This window comes from Schistocerca gregaria, chromosome 7 (assembly GCF_023897955.1).
Source record: "Schistocerca gregaria isolate iqSchGreg1 chromosome 7, iqSchGreg1.2, whole genome shotgun sequence".
NCBI lineage: Eukaryota > Metazoa > Arthropoda > Insecta > Orthoptera > Acrididae > Schistocerca > Schistocerca gregaria.
The window spans coordinates 234,725,641-234,752,784 of NC_064926.1; the positions used below are offsets into that span (position 1 = coordinate 234,725,641).

At 40.2% G+C, this 27,144-nt stretch overlaps 1 protein-coding gene across 1 annotated transcript; it reads left to right on the top strand.

Annotated features, from left to right (window-relative positions):
- Window positions 1–1,714: 1,714 nt before the first annotated feature.
- On the top strand, window positions 1,715–25,374 carry LOC126282359 (myrosinase 1-like). The gene is made up of 8 exons (XM_049982017.1): window positions 1,715–1,817; window positions 2,062–2,195; window positions 4,755–4,889; window positions 14,079–14,201; window positions 14,279–14,420; window positions 21,545–21,639; window positions 21,804–21,951; window positions 25,289–25,374. Exons 1-8 carry the CDS (start codon window positions 1,715–1,717, stop codon window positions 25,372–25,374), a joined length of 966 nt encoding a protein of 321 aa, XP_049837974.1.
- Window positions 25,375–27,144: the final 1,770 nt, after the last annotated feature.

Genomic DNA, 27,144 nt, shown 5'->3' on the forward strand with positions numbered 1-27,144 from the left:
GAGTACAGGTTCTGCAGTGACTGTAAAGCGCTCATTGAGTCAGAGCAAATTAGAAAGTTTTTGCCCTGAGTACACCGTATCTGCTCCAATGCCTTCTGGATCGCGTGAAGTTCTGCAGAAAAAAACAGTGTATTCCTGGGGAAGGCGAATAGAAAGGCACGAGTGCCGCTCGCCACACCACGTTCCAGCCAATTCCGGGGCGCCGGTATGCGACCGATTGATGGGTGTTGTTGGTGGTAAAGGCGATACTAGTCTTCTGTGTTGGATATCCGCGTCGACGGAAGATCCGCTCTTAACTAGCTGAGGTCAATCAAGAACTCCCTGACGTGGGTTAGTGCTCGTGGAATGTGACCTACAGAAACTGGTGGCTGTAAAGAGCATCGTGCTACTTCAGCTATTGGGATGCCCGTCAGACTGGCGTGGGCAGAGGTCCACGTGCGGCGCATAGTGTTGAGGTAGATCAATCGCGCACAGTTATGGACATGATATATAGCAATATAGCCTGACCGCTGTGCCCTAGACCACTGGAGGTACACCTAAGAATACATATAAGGGGCAGTCAATTGAAAACCGAACACCAGTCACAATGGTATTGTGGAACGGTCCAATTCAAAAGTTATTACCACATGCGTTCAGGCATTTATCCCACTGGGAGGCGAAACGATCAGGTCTTGTTTCTTGGAACGCCGTCGGCCACCGACGGTTCTACAACCACACCCACTGTTGCGCTACCTCGTCCAGCTGAAACCGATTGTCACGCTTGTCCTCTTCAGACCGACAAAGATGTGAACAGCAAACGATGAAAGGTGCGGGCTGTACGGTGGACGTTGCAGTGTTTCTCAAGAATACGGCTGAATCATGCTTTCGTCCAATTGGCAGTGTTCAGACGAGCGTTATGGGCTACAGGGGTCCTCTGCACAAGCAAAAAACCACAATCAATGCACAGAGTTATGAAGACAATAGGCAGAAGTTGCGACGTTCCATAAAGTCAAAAATCCTCGGAATTTACTCGGACAGCATAATCTCGTTACACGATTACGTCTATCAGTCCATTCCATGCTCCGGTTCTGGCGGGTGTCAGGTTTTCATTTGACTACTCTTCATACATCCAATTCTGTGGATTTAACATTATTTGTTAGAGAATGTTACAATTAACATATTACTGCACAAGTGCTCAATTTATGAAATATAATTATTCTTTACTTACTAGGAAATTGCCTGTTCATAGCATTTTGTTGACGCATACAATTTTTACAAAAGCATAAACAGTTATTGCCTTTTTAATTTGGATTTATTAATTAGCTAAGCGACGACTCATTTGTTTCCAGGTAATGAGTCACGACTTTTCTTTTTCTCAGGATCAGCATTGCTGACTCCCGCATTATTTATACGAGAATACATTAAACGTAACTGATAAGAAAGCCTCTGCTGATATCACTGTGTAATGATCAGCACGATGCTTCGGCATATTTCCGGTGATATCGGTAAGAACAGGCATCATCTCTATAGAAACAAGCTGATTAACGGACGATAAAAGAAAATTAACTGATTTTATCTATTTCCGGATTTAAAAACAACTTACGATATTATAGCCTACCTACACTATATATATATATATATATATATATATATATATATATATATATATATATATATATATATATATACGTACAGCCTGCACCTGGTCATGCAGAGGCTCTGGACACTCCCAACGATGAGGCTGCTGATCACCTTTACGGCTGTGTTGGCCGTTGCTTCTGCGCAGAATGCCACTAACCAATTCCCCGCTGACTTCATGTTTGGAGCTGAACAGCCGCGTACCAAGTCTAAGGAGCCTGGAATGAAGATGGTGTGTTCAGAAGCATTAAGTGTATTCCACGACAGTTTCAAAAAAGTGTAAAAGAAAACTTATTCGAAAACGTGCCGTTATGTTTAGCGTTTATAATAACGTGTGCGTTCAGTACGTTCCTTACTGTTGCTTATCCATGTGAATAATATACTTCCATGACAATAGTTAATAGGTTAGACCATTTATTGTGACGTTCTTGCATCTGTGTACAGGCAAGGGAGAGAGCATTCAGGACTACATGTTCCACAACTATCCGGAATACATGATAGGAGAAGACAACGGGGACGTCGCCTGCGACTTTTACCATCAGTACCTGCAAGATGTGGAGATGCTGAAAACGCTCAACGTAAGTACAATTTCTAACGGCAAGCTTATCAACTTTTTTTGCAGATTGCAACACCCCGTTCGTTCTCAAGATATTGTCTCCTGATTTTATTCGAGGTAAAATAAAACTGGTGACTGAGTTACTGATTATTAGTACAGTACAAAGTGTTCCTTAGGCCATCTACAGAAATTGTGCTACTTGTTTCAGATTCATGTAGCATTCTGTCGGGAATTTATTTTTCTTAGCAAGCAATTTGGGTACGAAAATAAAATATTAGGTACATTCCAGAAGCAGTTACAGCTTTTACCCTGTAGCAGACAATGTCAGAGTAGAACAATGTAAAATACTTTCGTTGAAACTAAAATAAAAGGAGAGAAGATTGTCATCAACGACTACGTAAATACTCATGAAAATAAGTATTGAAACAGATAGGATGGGGAAGGAATTCGGTCGGGTACTTTCGAAACATAAAATTGTCTTCAAATTACTCTATTCAGGGAAACTATGGAAAAGTGTTATGAAAAAGGGATCAGAAACCCGCTCGTCCCTTTTGTTGAGTTAATGCTTTAACCAGTGTGCCATATTTTCTTTCCCCCAAAACTTTCAGAGATGTTCCTGTTATGTGCTGACGTACAGAGGTACCATATTCCTCTATTTCCCTGTGGGTCACAAATAAGTTGGTTTCGTGTTAGAGAAAGTGATGAGTGCTAGAGGAGTATCTGGGTGTTATCGTGTTACTGTGGATTGTTATGGAATGAAAGACAAGGTACTCGGGGAAATCGAATGGTACCACCTAGTCAATTCGTTTCCATATTGTCGAGAGAGCGTACGAGCTTACGTTGGCCATGTTGTGAACCAGAAGAGCTGCAATACCAGGAACTCAGAAAGTTAAAAGAAAAAAACTTCCAGAAAAAACGAATTATAACTAGCCATTCATATTCTAAACGATGGAATTGTACTTTAGAAAATTTTATCAATTTACTCGTTTTGAATTTTTATTTCCAGTGACTATATTTCACTAATTTAGTTCCGGTTTCCTTACCGAGTGTTCCTTGTAAGGAGAGTGTCGGGGAATTACAGTTATACAGTACTCTATAAGGGGTGTGAACAGTCCTTAATTTTCGGTCTCCATTGTCGAATAAAATCATCCATTTTATAATTAGAATGTAGCATTCGCGTATGCAACACAAGCTTCCCTATCGCATTCTTCGTTCGTATCACTGTCTGTTTCTAAATCTCTGTTCATGGTTCTTATATATTTCTAGAATGATAAATAATTTTCAGGGTCACTTCATTAAATATTGTCAATGACCACAAAAAGGCAGTGTGGTTTTATCTTAAATGTTCTCAATTTCTTGGTTTATTCAACAAAAAAATGGTTCTTATGGCTCTGAGCAATATGAGACTTAACTTCAGAGGTCATCAGTCCCCTAGAACTTACGTTAATATATTGCATCAGAATATCAGGGGATTAAAATACAAAGTAGATGAGCTTCCTGTTTGTTTAGAAGATTTAGAAACTGACAGTGGAATAGATGTACTATGCCTTTCTGAGCATCATTAGTCACAGGTATGGAAATGGTAAATGTAGGTGGGTATAAGCTTTCAGCACATATAAGTAGAGACACTATGGAGAGAGAAGAGGAGAAGCCATATATGTTAATATCGTAGTGTGAAAAACTTGGAAACTAAAAAATTTTGCGTAGAATAACATGTGCATATTAGTTAAACTAAATAATGGCCCTTTTATAATTGTAGCCGTGTATAGATCCCCACGGGGAAATTTTCAACTATTTTTGAAAAATTTGTATTCTTTGTTATGCTACCTGTGAGACAAAGGAAAGCAAATTATTATTTGTGGCGATTTCAATGTAGATTTTCTGAAAGAGTCCTACAGAAAGCTTGACCTGGACATATTACTTGGTTCTTTCAGTTTGTCATCAGTTATTTATTTCCCTACTGGGGTAGTACAGGAAAACACACTAATAGATAATGTTTTCAGAGAGCAAGATAAATTTAATCAAATAAAAACTTCTCCTGTGAGGAATGGTCTGTCTGATCATGATGCACAGCTAGTTACAGTATATGATATAGGTCCATACTGTAATTCGAAAGAGTCCTCCAAAATAATGCATTACATTAACGATTTAACAATTAAAAATTTTAGGGAGAGCTTGCAACAGTTAGACTGGGATCAGGTGTACAGGGAACACGATGGTAATTTCAAGTGTAACCTTAATACATGATACCCAACTATTTACAACTAACTAACCTAACGACACCCCAAACATCTATGGTCGAGGCAGGATTCGAACCTGCGACCGTAGCGGTCGCACGGTTCCAGACTGTAGCGCCTAGAACCGCTCGGCCATTCCGGCCGGCATTTTAGTCAAAAAACGGCAAAACTATTATCGATGTGTAACTATTCTCCGGCACATTATTTATTCTTTTATTATGCTGGTTTAACCGGTTCTTTACAATTTTAGATATGTCTTAGTGAGTTGAGCAGTAATACATGATTTAATAATGAAATATCAGCTGTCAATCCCCAGCAACCATTAATACTTCGTTTTCGAACAGGCGGCCATCTATCGATTTTCGATCGCCTGGTCACGTGTGTTGCCTAACGGGGACTTCGACGTCATCAACCAGGCTGGTACCGACTACTACAACAACCTCATCGACGCCTTGATCCCCAACGGAATTCAGCCTTTGGTGAGTGGAGAATGATAATTTTCGTGTACTCTTTCTCATGCAGTGAACCTCTCTTCCATTTTCAAACGCTAATAAGCGGCATATTGTATAATTACAATTGATCCTGAGACGAAAAGAAAGCAGCACTGATTCTTTACAGCTATGTCAAAGTTAAGGCGTAGCTATAGGCTGTCTAGCTCACAAAATAGGTGGCCATAGCCCATAGTCAGAACCCTATTTTGTAAAAATGACTAATAAACGCAAATTTTCATTAATTCATGGTATTATACGAGGTGAACAGCACACCTTACATTCACCGGCTCATGAGTGAAATGAACGGCAATTGCTTACAAAATACTCCGAGAAACGAGTTATTCATGCGTGTCTTTGACAGCATGGTGGGCGTAGTGACCAAGGAGAACAGAAAGGGGATAATGAGAAATTCATTACTTTCCCTGTAAGTGAACGTCCCATGTGGATGACCAGATGGCCCATTGCGTCAGTGAGAGTGATATAAAAAAAGTAATTTATTTGAACGTGCATACCTTCGTATGAAAGCATGGAATGCTAGATTGTAGTATTGTGCTGAAAGAATCCGAATGAATATTGTTCTTGACTGGATTAGTCTCAAGACTATTCCAGAGCGGAAAAATAACCATGAACAATTTGTCCGTACGTGCTCATCGGGAATTTGAGTAAACTCGCCTCATTTACTACATTTTTAAAGTCTATCATGAGGTGTGTGGCGGTAAATAGTCATACAAACGAATCAGAAAAAATTATTACACATAACTGATTACTTGCCTCGGATTTGCATGACTACCACATAGTATCTACGACAGGATCACTTGTCCAGCGAAGCGGTAACAAAGGATATACACAAACCTTCCTCGTCAATCAGTCTATGTATCAGTGTAAAAAGCATCACAGTCCCAGCAGTGGTTCCTGAAATTAGCCTAAACATACAAACAAAAGTGGGATGGAGAACTTTAGTTTATAATATGTAGAGATGCAGAAAACACCAGCAGTATGCAAGGTAGTCAGAAACAGTCTGAAAAGCATGTAAGGGTGTAGGAGGGCAGGGTTTTGCTGAGAAATAATTGTTACAAAAAAAAAAATTCACTACGTTGCACCATTTCTGAGTTAATTAACATTAAAGTTAATCTGTTAGGGGATCGAGCACAAACTCTAACGGCCCGGCGGATGTCCGTTGTTCTCATAGCGTAGTTGATAGGGCACGAGACTACTCAGCCTTCGGCTCTGGTTCGATTCTTATTACCTTTCCAAGTCCAATGTTTCTGTCCTTCTCTTCCTCGGTTTTAGGAAATTACACGAAGAACACCTTTGGTGACACCGTTTCGGGCGGGTCCATTAAATTCGCGTGCCCATCGACCTGATTGGACAACTCAGGAACAGTACAACATATCGAATTTTTTTCGTAACATTTCTCAGCACAACCTACTCTGCAACCTGCCTACAAGCTTTGCAGACTGTTTCTGTATATAAATGACGAACTCGACAAAATTTCGGTGGCTGTTCAGGAATATTTTGTGAGGGGTTTGGTATAAGAGCCACTTGATCCCCTTTGGCTCGTGACAGATATTTATCATCCCTATTACTTTTATTTATGGGAAATATCTGACCGACAGAAAAACAGTCTGCAATAAGGTAACACATAGCACGGAGTAATGAGATAAAGCAGCAACTTTCAAAGGGCTGAAGAAGGGAGGTTGGCCTGACGGGAAAATATCTGGACATGGCGCTGTTGTGCCGCTTTTTAAATGGTTCAAATGGCTCTGAGCACTATGGGACTTAACATCTGTGGTCATCAGTATCCTAGAACTTATAACTACTTAAACCTAACTAACCTAAGGAAATCACACACATCCATGCCCGAGGCAGGATGCGAACCTGCGACCGTAGCAGTCGTGCAGTTCCGGACCGAGCGCCTAGAACCGCGAGACCACCGCGGCCGGCTGGCGCTCTTCCATTGCATTGAGTGAACCCACAAACGAAGTACATTTCGGCAGACTTTCTATCACTAAACGTATTTATACTACTGTGTATCATTATTAAAAAGCGACTGATTCAGCCGGAAGAAAAACTAGGCACAGTCGGGCCGTAACAAAAGCAATCTTAAAGGAATCAGCGGCGATGAGTGAAAATGCGTGCTGAACCGGGATCTCCTGCTATCTAGGGAGTTGCGTTAACCTGGCGTCGATCAGACACAGTTTTTGTTTCAAATGTGCGGACTACCTTGGCATGTTCCCCGGCTGACCAACATGTTCACCTGTTGCCACCTATTCGCAGTACCCATCTGCACCTCCCACGCATGTTAATTTTAGATACCCACCGGAGGTCGAAGGTAGGTGAGAATCCCCCCTGAAAATTGCGGATTTATTGTCCATCGAAGCGGTTCATATGAATGCGTGGTGTTCGTTCTTCCGAATAAGGAAGCAGGAGGACTCAGGCACACATTTACCCTAGCCGCTATTGGTTCTTCACAAAGTCGCAATATAACTGATATCAGTAATTCCTTTCGTTTCGTTTCGTTTCCTTCCGCCTTCAAATTAAATACATAATATCCGTCATAGCTGCGGATTTCAGGTAGTGTCTAGTTTCAGGACATTTTCCAAAGAACAGATACCATGCAATCATATAATTGGTTCGTGTCGATGGGCAACGAATATACAATCTTAAGTGTGGATGCGTATTTACGTTCGACCTTTAGCGGCAATCTAAAATAAGCGAACATGGAGGACATAGGCAGGGACTGTGGATAGGTGGCACTAGGTGGGAACGTGGGGTAGCTGTGGCGCATCTCGAGATGGTCCACGCACTTGAGGTGAAAATATTGTCCGAGAGATTTTCACAGTCGCCTAGCAAGCAGGAGATCCCATGTTCGAGTGGCGGCAGATATATTCACTTCTCTGCGTTGGTTCTGTATAAAGTCCCAGTGCAGCAGATATCATTAGTTCCTGCCGTTTCCTTGCCTTCTCTCTCCTCCCCACCTTCAATTTTTGTAGCAAAGGCAAATGAAGGAAAGGGTCTAAATGAACTGCAACTGGTCTTTAAGGAGCCACAGTAGACCAAGCGTCCCTTACACCAAAATATTGAACAACTTCGGAAATTTTTATAGTGGATTTCTAGTTCACCCTGTATTTACCGGTGTTAGAGGGTTAAGTATTGCCGTCGACGAAATATCTATTGACAGAGCACATGATCGTTTTCAGTAGAAACAATTATCGTAATCGGTTAAGGGAAACGACGGGAAACTAAATATGTGTGGCCTGATGGAGAGTTCAACAGTTATCTTACAAACCCGAAGCCAACTGTTAACCACTACCGTAGCGAGAGTCATGGTACTGTTAATTGTAACACAAGTATTATAGGCTTGCTAATGAGAGAAGAGGTCAATAGGAGTTATGTTGTAGCAGCAAATAGATTTCCTTAATAGTAGCATGTAACAAAACGTAATAGTTAATATACGCAAATATATAAGAGCGTATAGCCTTTTTCACTAGTAGTAGGCCTATTGTGCACGAATAAATAAATAGACATACACTTACGGTTTCTATAATTTAAAAAATTTGGCAGTTATTATTTGTATAATTTACGAATCACGTGTACGGGAATCTTCAGAATAAGACAAAAAGCCACCAAGTGGAATTTAGATCGTGTGGCTCACAGCCCATTCCTATAGTATGATATGTATGCTACTTTCATGTCATACATCGTCGCTGACTGTTTCAGGTAAGGTTAGTTTGACGAAAACGTGTTTGTGTAATGAAGGGCTTGTGTTGTTGAAGTCAGTCCGAGAAAACGGTCGGTAAAATACGTTCCTACCACGGTCGCTAGTCATCTTTTAAATCTTTGTGTTTTACACTGAGCTAAACGTTCCTATCCAACCGACGGATAACCTCAGCAGTGTATCAAATTCCTTACTACCCTGTGAAAAGGGAAATGAACGAAGACACACAGCTGTGCTTCTCCTCTAGATGATATAGGTTTCCTCTACCGACTAAGGTGAATTACAAGACTATGTCGTGTGTGCTGATGAAGTGGCTAGGCCTAACGGTGAAAAGTGATGCCAGAAGGAAAGACCATGTAGGGGACGGTAGTAGAAAAGGCGAGTTGTTTATTGGGATAACTTTAGGAAAGTATGGTTCATCTGTAAAGGAGACCTGCATAGCACACTAATCCGACCCATTCCTGACTACTGCTGGATCGTTTGGGAACTCCACGTGGTCGGATATAATATCGAAAAAATTTAGAGACATATATTAGACGTTGAACGCAGAACGATTCTTCTGGCAACGCGATTTATCGTAAGAACCACGATGATAAGAGAAATTAGGGCTCTTAAGGAGGCATATAGATAATGGTTGTCTGTGCGTGGCATAGGAAAAGAAATGACTGGTAATGGTGCAAGGTACCCTTTATCAAGCACTGTACCGTAGCTTGCGGAGTTTGTACGCAGATGTAGATGTATGTGTAAATGTAAATTAGAAAATATATTACACTTAATACTAATTAATTTTTTACTTTGGCTATGAGTGTGGAAGCCTATTTTCACACCTAGATTTCTCGTGAAGTCCAACTGGGAAACGTAAAGATTTAAATAGCACTTCAAATCCAATGCATAATTTTACTGTTAAAAAGCGAGAAAAGAGAAATCGTAAAATCTTGTTCTGGTAGTAACATTATAAGTTGCCATATTACACCTGCAGTTGTGAAATTTCTGATGTAAATACGTCGACCTCTGTAGGTACAATAAATGTACCAGACTATCCTGGGAATAGAACAGGAAGAGCATGGAAGTTTTACTTTAAATTGTGGGGAGTTACGCAGGCTGTGTGCAGTTTAGAGATGAAGACTTTTTTTCCAAACCAGTACCCCGCATGCTCACTACTCCATGTTACGTATTCAGCAAAAAATCTCTAAATTGTGTAAAAGTGAGCCACATTTAGATAGTTCCAGCACTCCCACTGAGGTAGACTGGAAAGTAACCTTCAAACAGAAGTATGTTTGACATCACTGCCAGAGGTTTTCATTGTTAGAAGCGTAACTTAGAGGTCGTTCTTAAGTCTATACCTGCATTTCCCTTAGTACCTCTAAACAAGTTTACGAGAAAGCTGCCAGAATTATTTGATAAGATCACGGATGCCCACTGTCTTTATCATTATTCCCAATAATCAGTCTCTCCCCTCTCATACTATTGTTTGGGTGTTTCCATCATATCTGTGTCGGTCGCACTATATAGACTTCCAGTCGTTAATTGTTTATAACTCCTGACGCAATCCCATTTTTGCGTTTCACAAGATACTTACCGTAATATGAAAGCTATACATCAAAGTCAGGATACATTTTCGTTACCAACTTTGGGTTGTGATTGTTAATGTAAGAGCAACTGTAATTAACAAATGAAGTCACGTTTGAATAAGTGTAGTGCAAATGTATCATTCCTGCCAGTTATAAATGTTGTTGTTGTTGTTGTCTTCAGTCCTGAGACTGGTTTGATGCAGCTCTCCATGCTACTCTATCCTGTGCAAGCTGCTTCATCTCCCAGTACCTACTGCAACCTACATCCTTCTGAATCTGCTTAGTGTACTCATCTCTCGGTCTCCCTCTACGATTTTTACCCTCCACGCTGCCCTCCAATGCTAAATTTGCGATCCCTTGATGCCTCAAAACATGTCCTACCAACCGATCCCTTCTTCTAGTCAAGTTGTGCCACAAACTTCTCTTCTCCCCAATCCTATTCAATACCTCCTCATTAGTTACGTGATCTATCCACCTTATCTTCAGTATTCTTCTGTAGCACCACATTTCGAAAGCTTCTATTCTCTTCTTGTCCAAACTAGTTATCGTCCATGTTTCACTTCCATACATGGCTACACTCCAAACAAATACTTTCAGAAACGACTTCCTGATACATAAATCTATATTCGATGTTAACAAATTTCTCTTCTTCAGAAACGCTTTCCTTGCCATTGCCAGTCTACATTTTATATCCTCTCTACTTCGACCATCATCAGTTATTTTACTTCCTAAATAGCAAAACTCCTTTACTACTTTAAGTGTCTCATTTCCTAATCTAATTCCCTCAGCATCACCCGATTTAATTTGACTACATTCCATTATCCTCGTTTTGCTTTTGTTAATGTTCATCTTATATCCTCCTTTCAAGACACTGTCCATTCCGTTCAACTGCTCTTCCAAGTCCTTTGCCGTCTCTGACAGAATTACAATGTCATCGGCGAACCTCAAAGTTTTTACTTCGTCTCCATGAATTTTAATACCTACTCCAAATTTTTCTTTTGTTTCCTTTGCTGCTTGCTCAATATACAGATTGAATAACATCGGGGAGAGGCTACAACCCTGTCTCACTCCTTTCCCAACCACTGCTTCCCTTTCATGCCCCTCGACTCTTATTACTGCCATCTGGTTTCTGTACAAATTATAAATAGCCTTTCGCTCCCTGTATTTTACCCCTGCCACCTTTAGAATTTGAAAAAGAGTATTCCAGTCAACATTGTCAAAAGCTTTCTCTAAGTCTACAAATGCTAGAAACGTAGGTTTGCCTTTTCTTAATCTTTCTTCTAAGATAAGTCGTAAGGTCAGTATTGCCTCACGTGTTCCAACATTTCGACGGAATCCAAACTGATCCTCCCCGAGGTCTGCATCTACCAGTTTTTCCATTCGTCTGTAAAGAATTCGCGTTAGTATTTTGCAGCCGTGGCTTGTTAAACTGATAGTTCGGTAATTTTCACATCTGTCAGCACCTGCTTTCTTTGGGATTGGAATTATTATATTCTTCTTGAAGTCTGAGGGTATTTCGCCTGTCTCATACATCTTGCTCACCAGCTGGTAGAGTTTTGTCATGACTGGCTCTCCCAAGGCCGTCAGTAGTTCTAATGGAATGTTGTCTACTCCGGGGGCCTTGTTTCGACTCAGGTCTTTCAGTGCTCTGTCAAACTCTTCACGCAGTATCGTATCTCCCATTTCGTCTTCATCTACATCCTCTTCTATTTCAATAATATTGTCCTCAAGTACATCGCCCTTGTATAAACCTTCTATATACTCCTTCCACCTTTCTGCCTTCCCTTCTTTGCTTAGAACTGGGCTGCCATCTGAGCTCTTGATATTCATACACGTGGTTCTCTTCTCTCCAAAGGTCTCTTTAATTTTCCTGTAGGCAGTATCTATCTTACCCCTAGTGAGATAAGCTTCTACATCCTTACATTTGTCCTCTAGCCATCCCTGTTTAGCCATTTTGCACTTCCTGTCGATCTCATTTTTGAGACGTTTGTGTTCCTTTTTGCCTGCTTCATTTACTGCATTTTTATATTTTCTTCTTGCATCAGTTAAATTCAATATTTCTTCTGTTACCCAAGGATTTCTAGCAGCCCTCGTCTTTGTACCTACTTTATCCTCTGCTGCCTTCACTACTACATCCCTCAGAGCTACCCATTCTTCTTCTACTGTATTTCTTTCCCCTATTCCTGTCAATTGTTCCCTTATGCTCTCTCTGAAACTCTGTACAACCTCTGGTTCTTTCAGTTTATCCAGGTCCCATCTCCTTAATTTCCCAAATTTTTCCAGTTTCTTCAGTTTTAATCTACAGGTCATAACCAATAGATTGTGGTCAGAGTCCACATCTGCCCCTGGAAATGTCTTACAACTTAAAACCTGGTTCCTAAATCTCTGTCTTACCATTATATAATCTATCTGATACCTTTTAGTATCTCCAGGGTTCTTCCACGTATACAACCTTCTTTCATGATTCTTAAACCAAGTGTTAGCTATGATTAAGTTGTGCTCTGTGCAAAATTCTACTAGGCGGCTTCCTCTTTCATTTCTTAGCCCCAATCCATATTCACCTACTATGTTTCCTTCTCTCCCTTTTCCTACACTCGAATTCCAGTCACCCATTACTATTAAATTTTCGTCTCCCTTCACTATCTGAATAATTTCTTTTATTTCATCGTACATTTCTTCAATTTCTTCATCATCTGCAGAGCTAGTTGGCATATAAACTTGTACTACTGTAGTAGGTGTGGGCTTCATATCTATCTTGGCCACAATAATGCGTTCACTATGCTGTTTGTAGTAGCTTACCCGCATTCCTATTTTCCTATTCATTATTAAACCTACTCCTGCATTACCCCTATTTGATTTTGTGTTTATAACCCTGTAGTCACCTGACCAGAAGTCTTGTTCCTCCTGCCACCGAACTTCACTAATTCCCACTATATCTAACTTTAACCTATCCATTTCCCTTTTTAAATTTTCTAACCTACCTGCCCGATTAAGGGATCTGACATTCCACGCTCCGATCCGTAGAACGCCAGTTTTCTTTCTCCTGATAACGACATCCTCCTGAGTAGTCCCCGCCCGGAGATCCGAATGGGGGACTATTTTACCTCCGGAATATTTTACCCAAGAGGATGCCATCATCATTTAATCATACAGTAAAGCTGCATGTCCTCGGGAAAAATTACGGCTGTAGTTTCCCCTTGCTTTCAGCCGTTCGCAGTACCAGCACAGCAAGGCCGTTTTGGTTAATGTTGCAAGGCCAGATCAGTCAATCATCCAGACTGTTGCCCCTGCAACTACTGAAAAGGCTGCTGCCCCTCTTCAGGAACCACACGTTTGTCTGGCCTCTCAACAGATACCCCTCCGTTGTGGTTGCACCTACGGTACGGCCATCTGTATCGCTGAGGCACGCAAGCCTCCCCACCAACGGCAAGGTCCATGGTTCATGGGGGGCAGTTATAAATATCTTGTATAAATCTGATGACGATTTGCAAACTTATTCCGCACATCAGCTTTATGTTTGTCCGCAATTTATTAAATTGCTAGTATCCTTGGTTGTTCACATGTCCATAGATACCTACGTTCTGCAATGGTTATGGTTTTAGATTCCTAGAAATTCCAGGGTAGATAAAACCTTATGTGTAGAACGAGGGCGTAACTTTTTCTTATCAAAAATAATTCACTCAACGTTACTATACATAGGAACCATCAATATCTCCAATCCACCAGCTACAAACTTTTTACAGATATCGTCAAAGAACTACCATCGTTCATGTTTTCCAGAATTCTACAGTACATCTAGGCATAATTATGTGAATCTGATTACTTTACAAGAATATACTTTCTCTACAACGTTTTATGAAGTCTGAAATTGTTTTATGCCGTCTGTAGGTGACGATGTACCACTGGGATCTGCCTCAAGCACTGCAGTACATCGGAGGCTGGCCCAACGAGTTGCTGGTCGACTACTTCGTTGAATACGCCAGGTTACTCTTCCAAAACTTCGGCGATAGGGTAGGTTTAATGGACTTGTAGCCTCGTTTTACAATCACTTTACCTGGCAGCATAACTGACTGTCTATTGTTCCACAGGTGAAATGGTGGATCACATTCAACGAGCCACATCAGTTCACAATGTTGGGGGTCGCACCGTGTCAACCAGCTCCGGGCATCGGCGACTACCTGTCGAGACACACCGTCATCAAAGCTCATGCCAGGGTCTGGAACACGCACGGTGAGGAGTTCTGAGGCACACAGAACGGTCAGTGCCGCGGGATGACATGAAAGTCACTTCTGATACATCTGACTGTTTCAGTAGGTAAATACGTGTGACGAGCCAGTCCACCGCGATACTTAATGGGGCTTTGTGCTGTTGCGGAAAATGATGTGATAAGGAAAGCGTGCACAATATCTGATCAAAAGTATCCGGATAGGCCTATGTAATGCGTAATTGAGCACTACATGCCATGAGAGAGATAGACGGGACAGTATAAAAGTAGGCGAGGAGCACTGTGTATTCAGTAGAGAAGCAATAACAGCAGAATGGGTAGATCTGGAGAGCACAGTGACTTCGAAGCTGGAGTAGGTATTCGATATCATCTAGGCACTGAATTCATCACGAATATTTTAAACTTTCTAAAGTTGCCCATGACAGCTCATGGTGATGTGACTGTGAAGCGGAAACACGTACGAACAACCACAGGAGAAATCTTATACGGATAGGCAGGAATCGTGCCGAGGGTCGTTGTAAAAAAACTACATGAAATCAGTGGAAGAAATCAGTCATGAGATAAAAAGTGTTTCTAGTACTTCAACTAGCACAGTACCTCAGCGCAGAAAGTTTACAATGGTTCAAATGGCTCTAAGGAATATGGGACATAGCATCTGAGGTCATGAGTCCCCTAGACTATGAACTACGTAAACCGAACTAACCTGAGGACATCACACACATCCATGACCGATTCAGGATTCGAACCTGCGATCTAAGCTGTCGCGTGGTTCCGGGTTCAAGTGCCTAGGACCGCTCGGCCACTGCGACCGACGCAGAAAGTTTAAAATTGGGTACGGTGGTCTAACAGTTCCTCGTAATCGTGTATCTCTGTAGCTAATGCTAAGAGACTTTGGAAGTGGTGTAATGAGTTACGCCACGTGAGGGAGGGTGACTGTAATGAAGTTACTAGGACCGATGAATAGTGCCATCAGATGGAATGATTTGAATTTGGCGAATACCTGGTGAACATTACCTAACATGATTTGTAGTACTAACTTTAAAGTACTAATGAGGGTGTATCTAGTGGTTAGCGTGTGGTTCCCCTGCTCTGCTTTAACGAACACAGCATTGTGTACTCCTTACAGTAAAAGAACTGTTCGGAAACGGTGACCGTATCTGCATGACAATGAAACGTGATCTTAAGCAGCATCTGTGGTTCGTGGACAAGAACACTCTTCAAATGTAGTTAGAAAACTTACTCTGTACCACACCGTGACATCCAGCACTACCTTTCCTGATTCGGGTTTTTAAGAAGAATGAGCTGCTATCCACAGACCTCAATAAAAGTGTCCCTGGAGAGGAGACTTCAACCCATCATAAAGGCGTAGGTTGGACACTCCGCACATTAACCTGCAGATACTTATGACCAGATAATACAAGCAATGATTTAGGAATCAGTCTAGCAGCGATACTGCCTGAAGGTGGAGAAATCCTCTGACATACGTGATTTTGACGAAGAGCTGATTACTATGGTCTGGGGTCTGGGAAAACAGGCGTCCCGGAAGCGGCAGAGATGGTCAGCTAGTTTCTTCCAATTGTCGCGGAAAGTGGCTGAATGACGGTGACAAAGTGTTGAAAATTCATACTTCATCCCAGTACGTTGACGTCAGATACTTTCCAGTTGCGTATACCTTGGTAGACGGTGATCTGCGGCAGACTTGATGACAGAGTACAATGGTGGTACAAGTTCCTGCTTACCAGGAAAAAACAATTAGTTCATTGTTGAAAATAAGGCTCCAGATAAGAAGAACCCGATGGACTCCAGCGTTGGCCTAAAGACGGTGTCAATTACGACTGCAAGTGGGTGCTGGATCATTAAGACTGAAAGGTGGACTAATGGAAATGTTTCCTCTTGTCCGATGAATAATATTTCTTGCTATTCTAGGTAGATGTTTGCGTCTCGATATGCCGTCTACCAGTCGAACGGCTGTAAAAACATTCACCACACGACGCATACAGGCTGTTGTGGGCAGCGTTATGCTATGTAGGAATTTCTCCTGAGCTTTCATTGGGCATGTAGCATTAAACTGAGATATCTTGAAAAGTGAGGACTCTGTAAACATTTGTGAGGATCACCTACAAGACAGAACCGCGATACACTTGTTTGTGAGCTCACATTGATTTCTTGATCTGCAAATCAGCCTCATCTTCTTCTTCTTGGTAGGCTCTACAGTCCTTGGAGAAACTTGGCCTCCTGTATCACCTGCCTCCATTATTCTCTGGCCATAGCCTTCCTTCTCCAACTTGTTATTCCCACTGCCTTTAGATCTTCTTCCATGTCTTCCAATCACCTTTTCCTGGGCCTACCTCTTCTCCAGGTCTGTGTGTGAGAACTGTATTAGTAGCATTTCCCAAAACGCATATCCCTGTGTTGGCTGGCACTGCATTTACCCATCACTGAATCATGCTCACTCCACACAACACACAGAATTAATTTACTTTCTTTACCCAACAACTGTTAAGTTGTAAGGAGGCTGTTTAGCTTTTTATGTTGGTAACGCCATGTAGCGCTCTGTATGAAAATCACTGACTGTGCTGTGTGCAGTCTGTGGTTGGTCTGAATTGCTGGAATCTGCTTTTGTAGTGTTGGGCAGTTGGCTGTTAAAAGCGCGTAGCGTTGAGCACTTGGAGGTGAGCCGCCGGCAGTAGTGGATGTGGTGAAAGAGATGGCGTTGTTTTGAGAGCGGATGATCTGGACGTGTGTCCATCAGAGACAGTAAATTTGTAAGATTTTAAGATCTCATTTATATATAAGATCTTAAAATCTTACAAATATACTGTCTCTGATATATATAATGACTTTTGAACACTATTAAGGTAAATAAATTGTATGTTCCCTACCAAAATCTTTCATTTGCTAACTATGCCCATCAGTAGTTAGTGCCTTCAGTAGTTAGAATTTTTTATTCAGCTGGCAGTACTGGCGCACGCTGTATTGCAGTAGTTTGAGTAACGAAGATTTTTGTGAGGTAAGTGATTCATGAAAGGTATAGATTATTTTTAGTCAGGACCATTCTTTTGTAGGGATTTTTGAAAGTCAGATTGCGTTGCGCTAAAAACGTTGTGTGTTAGTTTAGTGTTGATCAGAATAGGTAAAGAGCGAAATGTCAGACTACGTTCAGTTCTGCTCAGCTGTTTGAAATTCAAATATTGTAAGAGGTTTATCAGCACAGTCATTCATAAATTTTTCTAAGTGGACGTTTCATTCGACGACCCTGCCAGGATACCTCACTGGAATCTTCTGATTTTTTCTTGTAGAATGTGTAATTAGTGTAGCAATAGTTTATTTCTAGCACATAATTATAGAGAGAATTTCCTTTGTAGTTGTAGTATTTAATTGTTGTACAGTAAAATAATTGTGGCTTGCAATTAACAGCTGCACTTGCAATTAACGAGATATTGTGATCGGTACTATGCTAATGTGTTTCCTGAGTTTTTCTCTTCAAATTGGGAATTTCTTGTTATCGTGTGAAACACGTGATAATTATGGCATGTGAAAAACGTAACACTAGGCTCCAAAGTACATTGAGAAATGATAGAGATGACGATCGTAGCTTACCAGCCCCACAGTGTAATGAATTGACAGACATTCAAAGCAGTAATTTGGTAATTGTGCATAGGGAAATGGAGTGGGTGGCAACTAATGGTGTAGACAGTGAAACAATTAGTAAACAGGGAAGCATTATCGATCGATTGGTCGGCAACAGCTCGCCTCAGGATTCCGAAATGACAGGACACAATTTTTCAAATACTGTAGATTCAGGTTTTGCGTCCTCACCGTTTTCTCAAATAAGTCAGGACACATTTTCTGCTTTTCAAAATGCGACTACTATCGGTTCAAATGCACTGCCGAATAGCACTGAGGAAGATGTTTCAGACACCAGTGCATTGTTATTACAATTAATGCAACAAATGAGACTAAAGCAACAAAAGTTAGACACAATGGAACAAAATCAGAGACAAACACAGCAAAAGTTAGACACAATGGAACAACACCAGAGACAAACACAGTAACAGTTAGACACAATGGAACAAAATCAAAAAAAGTCACAGAATCAGCTTCAAAAGTTAGACACCACACTTGAACAAACACTTGATTGTTTAACTGCTGAGTTACTTAAAATCGAATTTAAATGTCAAAAAGTCTGTAATGACGTAAAAAGACAAATTTGTGAGCATTTGCAACCTATTTTTTCGCGTCATGAAAATTTATTACTGAATCAAGAAGGAGCCATAAAGGAACTACACACTATTGTTCATGAAAATCACGACACCTTGCAAGCTAAAATTGACTCTGTTGCATCTACCGATTCGGTTACGCAACTTCCAAAAACTCAGGAAAACTTAAAGGACACAGTAGATATGATTTCAACACAAATGGACACTCTGAAACATGGTTCAGAAAAACACACTGAGGAAATAAGTTCACTATCAGATAAAGTAGCCGAACTTTCGGATCAGTTCACTAACTTTCCTACAAAGGTAGAGGATGATCTGAATGACACAAGACCTGTAGGCTTCACTGACACAGAAGAGTATGAAAAAATTAGAAAATTCAAACAAAATCAAAATGAAATCAATACACAGTACAAAAGAGAAATCCGGGAAATACGAGATCAGTTGACACTCCCGTCATGTTTTCCCACGAAAACTCTCTTGACACTCCGAGTTTCTGGCATTCTCTGTACATGTCCTGCCCATCTTTTTCTTCCTTGCTTAATTTTAACAACAGTTTCCATCTGTCCATGAAGTGTTGTAGTTCTACGTTTTTCCTTACTCTCCAGCCATCTTCCTCTCTCACTGCTCCAAAAATCCTTGTCCGTATCTTTCTTTCCCATTTCAATAACCAGTTCTCCTCCTTTAATGTCAATATCCAGCCTTCTGACCCATGTATTACTATAGGTCTTAATATGGTCATGTGTAGACTGATTTGTGTATTCTTACTAACATTCCTGGAATAAAATACATTCTGCATGGAAAAATAGCATTGATTTGCACTCGTTATCCTTTCTTGAATTTCTACTGCTTCTATAGTGTCGTCCATTATTACAGAACCTAATATTTAAATGTTTTCACTCTTTCATATTCTTTCCCACTCATTAGTATTGAATTCTTTTGTCTTTTTATATTGGGCTCCCCCATCACCAATACTCTGTTTTGTTTATGTTTATTTCTAAACCTGTCTTGCTGCTTCCTCTAACGTATCGTAGTTCCCATTTAGTGCCTTTACATTCCTTGCTGTTAATGCTACGTCATCCCCATATGGTACCACATTGAACTTGCGATTAAGTATGGGTTCTCCTGGGTTTATCGGCATTTGCCGCATCACCTTTTCTAAAACTAAATTAAATAGGATTTTAGGGATTACATCTCCCTGTCGTAGCCCCTCTGTACTTGGGATTCACCAGACAGTTCTTGCTCTCTTCTTACTTCACACATTGTTGCTTTCATTGTCATTTCTGTTAAATTGACCAGTTTTAGTTAGATTCTAAATTCTTTCATGATCTGTATAATTTTCTTCCTATATAGGCTGTCGTACGCTTGCTTAAAATCATCGGGTGCAACATATCTATGGAAATCTTTTAAAGAATCGTTAATACCATAACAAATAAAATAGCTGCTGTAGCGCATTAAATATATGTACCAGTATGTTATTAAGCAGGTAGTCGAATATTATAACTATCTGCAGTATGGGTTTCGACAGCAGAACGACAAAGAGAAGAAATAGAAGGCTGTAATTGGAGAAAAGACTAATAATGGCAAGCCGTATCTTCCTTCCTGTATAACAACAAGTCAGTATGGTCTATTACCGATTGAGAAGAATATGCATGCACTATGAATTTTTCAGAGTTCACTTGATACGTTCTCCCATTCCGTCCACTGCACACTTTACAAGTTTAATTTGCAGTACGTAGCATTGTCATCTTCTACAATATGATGAAAGACGAAACAGACTTGAGAACCCCAGAGAGCTCAGACACATGTATAAGTATGTCATGAATGGAAGAGACCATTATGTACCAGCTTCCTCTGAACTTGTTCTCTAAAAGGTATACAGGGCTACCTAGGGCACGTAAGTTCTCTCGTATTTACAATTTGTATTCTCGAAGTAGTCAGATGTTCTCTTTTCTTTTGTGTGTGACAAATTTGCAGGGTTAGCAGATAATCAGAAGCAATTAGATATCTTATTCTATTTAACAATATTCGTGTTATAATTAGGATGTTTTAGAATTATAGAAAATGTTCCCGAATGGTTCTATCGATATCTAGCAGCTTGGAAGCAAAAAGATTTCCGCAATATCTATGTACTATGTATGTATGGAACGAGTTTGAATCTCGTTGAAATGTTGTCAAATCGAGGGTGCCACAAGATCAAGTTGTAGGTTCTTTATCTTCTGTAATATACGCCAATAATCTATAACTAAATATAAGAGATAGCAATTTTCTGTAGTTTTGTGCATGACGCAAGATTCATGCTCTAAACCGTGAACGACAATGTAAATAATTTTGCGAAAACAATAGTACTTCACAACCAGTAAACTGTTTCTTATGTGCATAGAATTCGGTGCACGCGATTTCACTCCTGAAATTGTAAATAGGTCAAAGGTCATTCTAATCCAGATGTTGTAAGTGAAACGGAATATATTAAGTGTCTTGTAGTTTTTGAATTTATATTTTTAAAAAGGCCATTCGAATACGTAGTGGTGGGTATGAATATCAATGGTGGCTTCCTTTGCTTTTCTCAATTACGAAATTAACGTAAATAAGCCATGTCCCCTGAGTTTAAAAAACAAGAAATAATATTCTTTGTGTAATACTTATTACAGCACCTTGTTTCTTTTACCCCACAATAATTTCATACCAGGAAATAGAAGTGTTGGTATCTATTAGAAAAAGTTCATAAGATTATTTCAATGCTAGAAATGAGGATAAAAGTCTGTCTGATATCGCAGAACTTCGGATAAATTGAAATTATAGTTTCTGATCCACCAGTATTATTTTGTGCATCAGTGTAATGACTATAAACAATGACCTATAGTAACATGATCTGATTTGTGTGTACGTGGTTGTTTTGACATACTTTGCAGGAAGCGTGGGAATTACACTTAATATGGACTGGCCTGAACCAGAGACTAATTCGACTGAGGATGCACAAGCAGCAGATAGAGCAGGACAGTTTGTGGTGGGTATTGCAGCTCTGACATCAACCAGTTATATCTACTCTAACGTTTCAGTGTAATGTTGATTTCTTAGAGGGTGTAGCGTATACTAATCACGTGAAGTAAAAGGTATATGTTTAGGACATTGATGATTGCGAGAAAACTAATGTGTAAATGAATATTGCAGATGGGTATGTCCGCACACCCTAACTACAGTCAGGATGGGGATTATCCGGCTGTGGTGCGACAGCAGGTGGACGCCAATAGTGAGGCTGAGGGACGGCCCCGATCAAGGCTACCAACATTCACACAGGAGGAGACAGAGTACATCAGGGGTAAGTAACCAAGTTTCACGCTGTGGAAGTACAATGTGGTTCAACAACAGGGGGCGTAACGTTACCCAATACTGCTACTACATGAATGTGATGTAAATAGCTCATCTCATTTAATAGTCCATCTTAGATTCGTCAGATCTAACGATATTTTCTAGCTGTATCACATCAAAGGCGAAAGTGAGCGACAATGGATGTTGAATTTCGTCCAATTAGAAGTTCTTGGCATTCATCTTGCTAGTGTGGTCCTGCAATCTGTCAACCACAAGAGTGAAACTACAGGTTTTGAAGATAACAAAAGTAGTGATATATTTCCATCACTCTTCTTGGGATATCAGGAAAATCTCATAATCTTTCTTTATTATTTCACTGGACAATGTAATTTTATTTGCAGTCAGATTCATTTTAAGGAGTCGACTTTTTCCTGTGTAACCAGTTTCCGTACTAAAAGTACACTTATATAGCAGCTGCCTTTTGACATTGGCGATCGTTTAAGAAATATGAAATTCAAAGTTGTGTTCAAGAGGGGAGTATGAGGGTAGGCTATCTGTGGAAGAAGTAAATATTTAAACTGGTGTAAGCCGATTAAAAAAAGTGTGAATATGACAGAAAATAGTTTCGAAATAACTGTCAATTGCTGACGCTCTGCGAGCATATATTTCAGAAGGTCTCTGATGGCTGAGTATTTATAGTAAACGCAAATACATTTTATTTCCCACTATAAATGTAGGAGAATGTGTAATGTTTTCCTGTACTCTCGTGTGAGGTGGATCTGTGGGGTAACAAAGAAGGACAGGATTAGAAATGAATTTCTTAGAGGAGCTGTGAAAGTTGGACCCATGGGGAAAAAGATACAAGTGAGCAGACGAAAGTGGTACAGACACTTACAGAGAAAAGCGGAAGAGTATATCGGAAACAGAGTTGAAGATATAAAGATTGAAGGAGCGAGAAGGGGAGGAAGACCGAAGATGAGATGGAAGGATAAGATATTCGGGGACCTAAGGGAGAAAGGATGGAAGAAGGAAGAGGCAATGGATAGAGTACTCTGGAGGAGAAGGATCCAGAAGAGCAACGCCGACTCTAAGTGTCATGGGACAAGGCGACGATCAAGAAGAACATCAGGTACTGAGTAGTTGATGAGTTAGTGAAATAGGTATCATAGTTACTTTAATTGGAATGAAACAATAATACTGAGCAGGAATGGTGTTGAGCAGAGGTTGTGTGTTTGAATTAAAGTGGTAGTCTGTCATTTCAAAATACAGTGACAGTCAGTAGGAACCCATGAGACACAGAAGGCAAACATGAAATTCACGAATATATATTATTGATCACGTAAATAGTGCTATATGATACAAGCTCATAAGTGAGTGAGGTCTGTGCTGAAGAACAGAATCATGGCTACCAAGCACTGCGCGACCAAGAGTTTGTCTGGGGCTATTCTTCTGCATTCCTTTTGCGTTCCACTCATCAGTGCCTAGCACGCAGATTGCGCGTTAGTGGGGTGCGAGGAGTAGGCGGAAGCAGCGAAACGAGAGTTGGTGGCGGAGAGACCGCTAATCGCCGACCGGCAAGATAAAGTAATGGTAAGACACTGGACATGTACTCAGAAGGACAGCGATTCAGATCTCCGTCCAGCAACCCATATTTAGATTTCCTGTGGTTTCCCTAAATCGTTTCCGGAAAATGCCAAAACTGACCATTTAAAAGGGCACAGCTGATTTATTGTGGGCAACATTTTCCACTTTCTTGTTCCTATCGTCTTCACTTGGTTGTAGTACTGGTAGACGAGCCAAATGAGAAACTAGATGTACTCCACTCTGAAATCAACGAAGCACATCACAATGTAAAATTCATGCTTGAATAACAAAAAGAAGATCAAATAAATTTTCTTTACCTAACAATAATAGAAGAAAATAGGAAACATTCGTCTAGTATCTTCAGGAAACCAGTAATACATTCCACATCCAATCGTCCCCACAACCAGTCGATTGCGGTACTAAGACACGTATTATATAGAGTAAACAGATTTCCATTCATGAACGGAAAATATAAAAAGGAAATGAGTGCATCCATGGAAATAGCTAGAAAGAACGGTTGTGACTCATGCGTAGTACACAGAGTCAATCAAAACACCAATACAAAACAAATATAACATATTCATAATGCAGGAAAATTAACATGACTCAAACAGACCAACAAATACACACAAACACACGTACACAATGACAACGCCACACAGAAAAGCAGCAGATGGTGCACTTTCACTCACATACATAAATTTACATAGATAGTGGCAAATATACTAAAGAAACTCGGCTTCTAAATAGCATTAAAAACTTGTGATGTAAGTTCCATAGGCACGACATGCAAAAATTTTAAAATACTACACAAAGAACACATTAACTGTTGGAAATATGCAACAAATCATTCCATATTAACAGACAACTTAAAACACCAAGGTTACTATCCTAAAAACACAGAACGAAATATGAAAATAATAAAAATACACAACCATGGCGAATATCTTATGCAAGTGCAGGAAAACTATTACATCCAGAAAGTCATTACTGAGAAAAACGTGGTAAACGAGCAAACACGCACCAATGTAGCCTCCCTACTAAGCTTAATACAAGGAAAAAGAAGATAAAAGTCATTCCATTTGTACATGCAGCCCTTTCAAAACAAATATACGTTCTTCCTCTCTCTCTGCCCCTCCCCTCTTTCCAAATGGAGACAAAAATACACTTACACAGACCGCAGATGCCACAATAACAGATTCAGTAGTTGAAAATGACATATTAAAGTTGGCAATACAATTCAACGGCATGTAGCACCAGCCGAAACAAAACACAAAACGAGTGTTCAGTTCTAAGTGCTGCGATATCTGAAAATATAATTTCAGATGGTATTTACAAGAAACAGAACAGCTATAAGACAGGATGAAAATCAGAACATGTAGACTAACTTCCACGAAATCTAAATTATTACAGCATGATAGAAAGGCAGAAGTGTCACAAATGTTTATTGTCTATATATACAGTGTCCAAAATGTAAACTAAGCAATATAAGCAAAAATATGTATATCATCCAGGCCATTTACAATGCCTTGTAAAGAATACAGGTGGAACATGTATGGCCCAAAGACTGTTTCTCTGTCAGTTGTAATTAGACGGTGCCAAAATAAAAGTTATGAACATACCGTAGCACTCTTGAGAGAAAGTCTTCCCCGAGAACATTCACCCCCCACGAGAGTTCTGTGCCTAATTGTTGTTTTCACTCTAAGTGTCGAATGTTAACATGTTTGTGTTTAACTTCTCGTAGTTGCCATTTTATCTTACAGTTGGCAGCACCAGTTATACGAGTACCTTAGTCGACGTCTTTGTAAAGTGCGACTGGAAATATACATTACCAACCTTCGACATCTGAAGAGTGGTTTTCCTGTTTTTGTAAACTGAACGCTCAAGTGCCACCACAGACAGACAGGATACACCTCACTTATAGATTGACGATATCCGGCGATCTAATCTACTGAGCATAGTTGGTAGCACATTCTTCTGACAGTATATACATTTGTATTCATATATACATTTCTGTGGGCTTGGATAGGAGATAATTTTGACTGAGATGGGGGGGGGGGCAGCAGGAAGGGGGGGGGGGTTGTAAAGAGAGCAGGCTACTTCCTTTTGAAACATGTTAACGACTTGGCATTAACGGCTTCGAATACGAAGTGTTAATTCCTGTTGATACCTATTTCTAACAAAGGGAGGCCGCCAATTGTGAAATTCAGATTTGATTCATACTGCGTATAATAAAAGCTCATGACCATAGGTGTAATGTGGCAAAGCACCAAGATCCACTTCTCAGCCGCTGTCGAGAAAATCGACAGTTACAAGAAACCGTTGCGGTGAAAGAGTCTCTACGATTAATATTTTTCTACAGCCTCGTGGCGTAGCGGTAAGCGCTCTGTTTCGTAATCCGAAGGTCGGCGGATCGAATCTCGCGCCATTCAGTTTTTTATTATTATTTGATTATTTGAATTACAATATATATATATTATATTTCATACCTGCCACAGCAAATTTGTGTTCGTGGGGTCTTTTTCGTTTCGGAATATCGTTTCTACGTCTTCCGTTAACTATACGTGGTTAACATTATGAAGACAATTAATAACATTTGTGAAACACAACTTTGTTTGCGGAAAACATAATGATGTTCGAAGTCGCCAGTTTTCCACGACAAACGACCTCCAATAACTTATTATATGCATAATTGTTGCAAACTGATTGCCGGGAATTTTATATATATATACATATGAATTACAAAAAACAAATACTAAAAAAATTGCATGGCACGAGATTCAATCCAGCGACCTTTGGATTACGAACTCAAGCGCTTACCGCTGCACAACGAAGCCGTAGAAAATTATTAATCGTAGAGACTATTTCACTGCAACGGTTTCTTTTAACTGTCGATTTTCTCGACAACAGCTGAGAAGTGCATCTTGGTGCTTTGCCACATTACACCTCTGGTCATGAGCTTTTATTATGCGCAGTATGAATCGAATCTGAATTTTACAATTGGCGGCCTCCCCTTGTAAGAGATTGCGAAGTAAACTAAAATTACGTGCTTAGCATGTCAGTCTCAACAAAATTCCAGCAGCAGGGTCTATCTGAAAATATAACTCCTTGACACTTAAGTAATAGTAAATATGAAAATCTCTCAAGTACGCAAAGACTTATCGAAAACTGAAAAGAAAGGAGGTTGAGTAGACCTTAGCGCAGCATTAAGAACAAATTCTTTAGAGGTGGGGCACAGGTATGGAATGCTAAAGAGTATTGGAACCTCCTGAATTGCGTGAACCCTGATTTTCAAGCAGCCCACGTAACGTAACTGTCTTGCAGGTCGTCTAATCTACTTTCGATTCAGTCGTTTTACTACGCAAAATAGTTACTACAACTGATCACCAGAGGACAATCCCTTGCAAGGTCATAACTTTAGACGTAAATTACTAGGATACTGTATGTGTGGGAGGATACCTTGTCAGAGGTGAAATAATCCATAACATTTATAAACTAAAATTTGTAACAGTAAGTGGCATTTCTGAAAGGGAGCTATCCTCATTATTATGTGAGTTAACTAATGCTCGTAAATCAAACACAGAAATCTTTCCTTTATAGTATCCCAAAATTAAATGTT

Bases quoted from the DNA above. Each gene is read 5' to 3' on its own strand.
- LOC126282359 (XM_049982017.1), top strand. From the start codon at position 1,715: ATGAGGCTGCTGATCACCTTTACGGCTGTGTTGGCCGTTGCTTCTGCG. The intron at 4,890-14,078 runs GTGAGTGGAGAA...TGCCGTCTGTAG, and splicing joins CCAACGGAATTCAGCCTTTG to GTGACGATGTACCACTGGGA. The intron at 21,952-25,288 runs GTAAGTAACCAA...TTTATCTTACAG, and splicing joins GGAGACAGAGTACATCAGGG to TTGGCAGCACCAGTTATACG.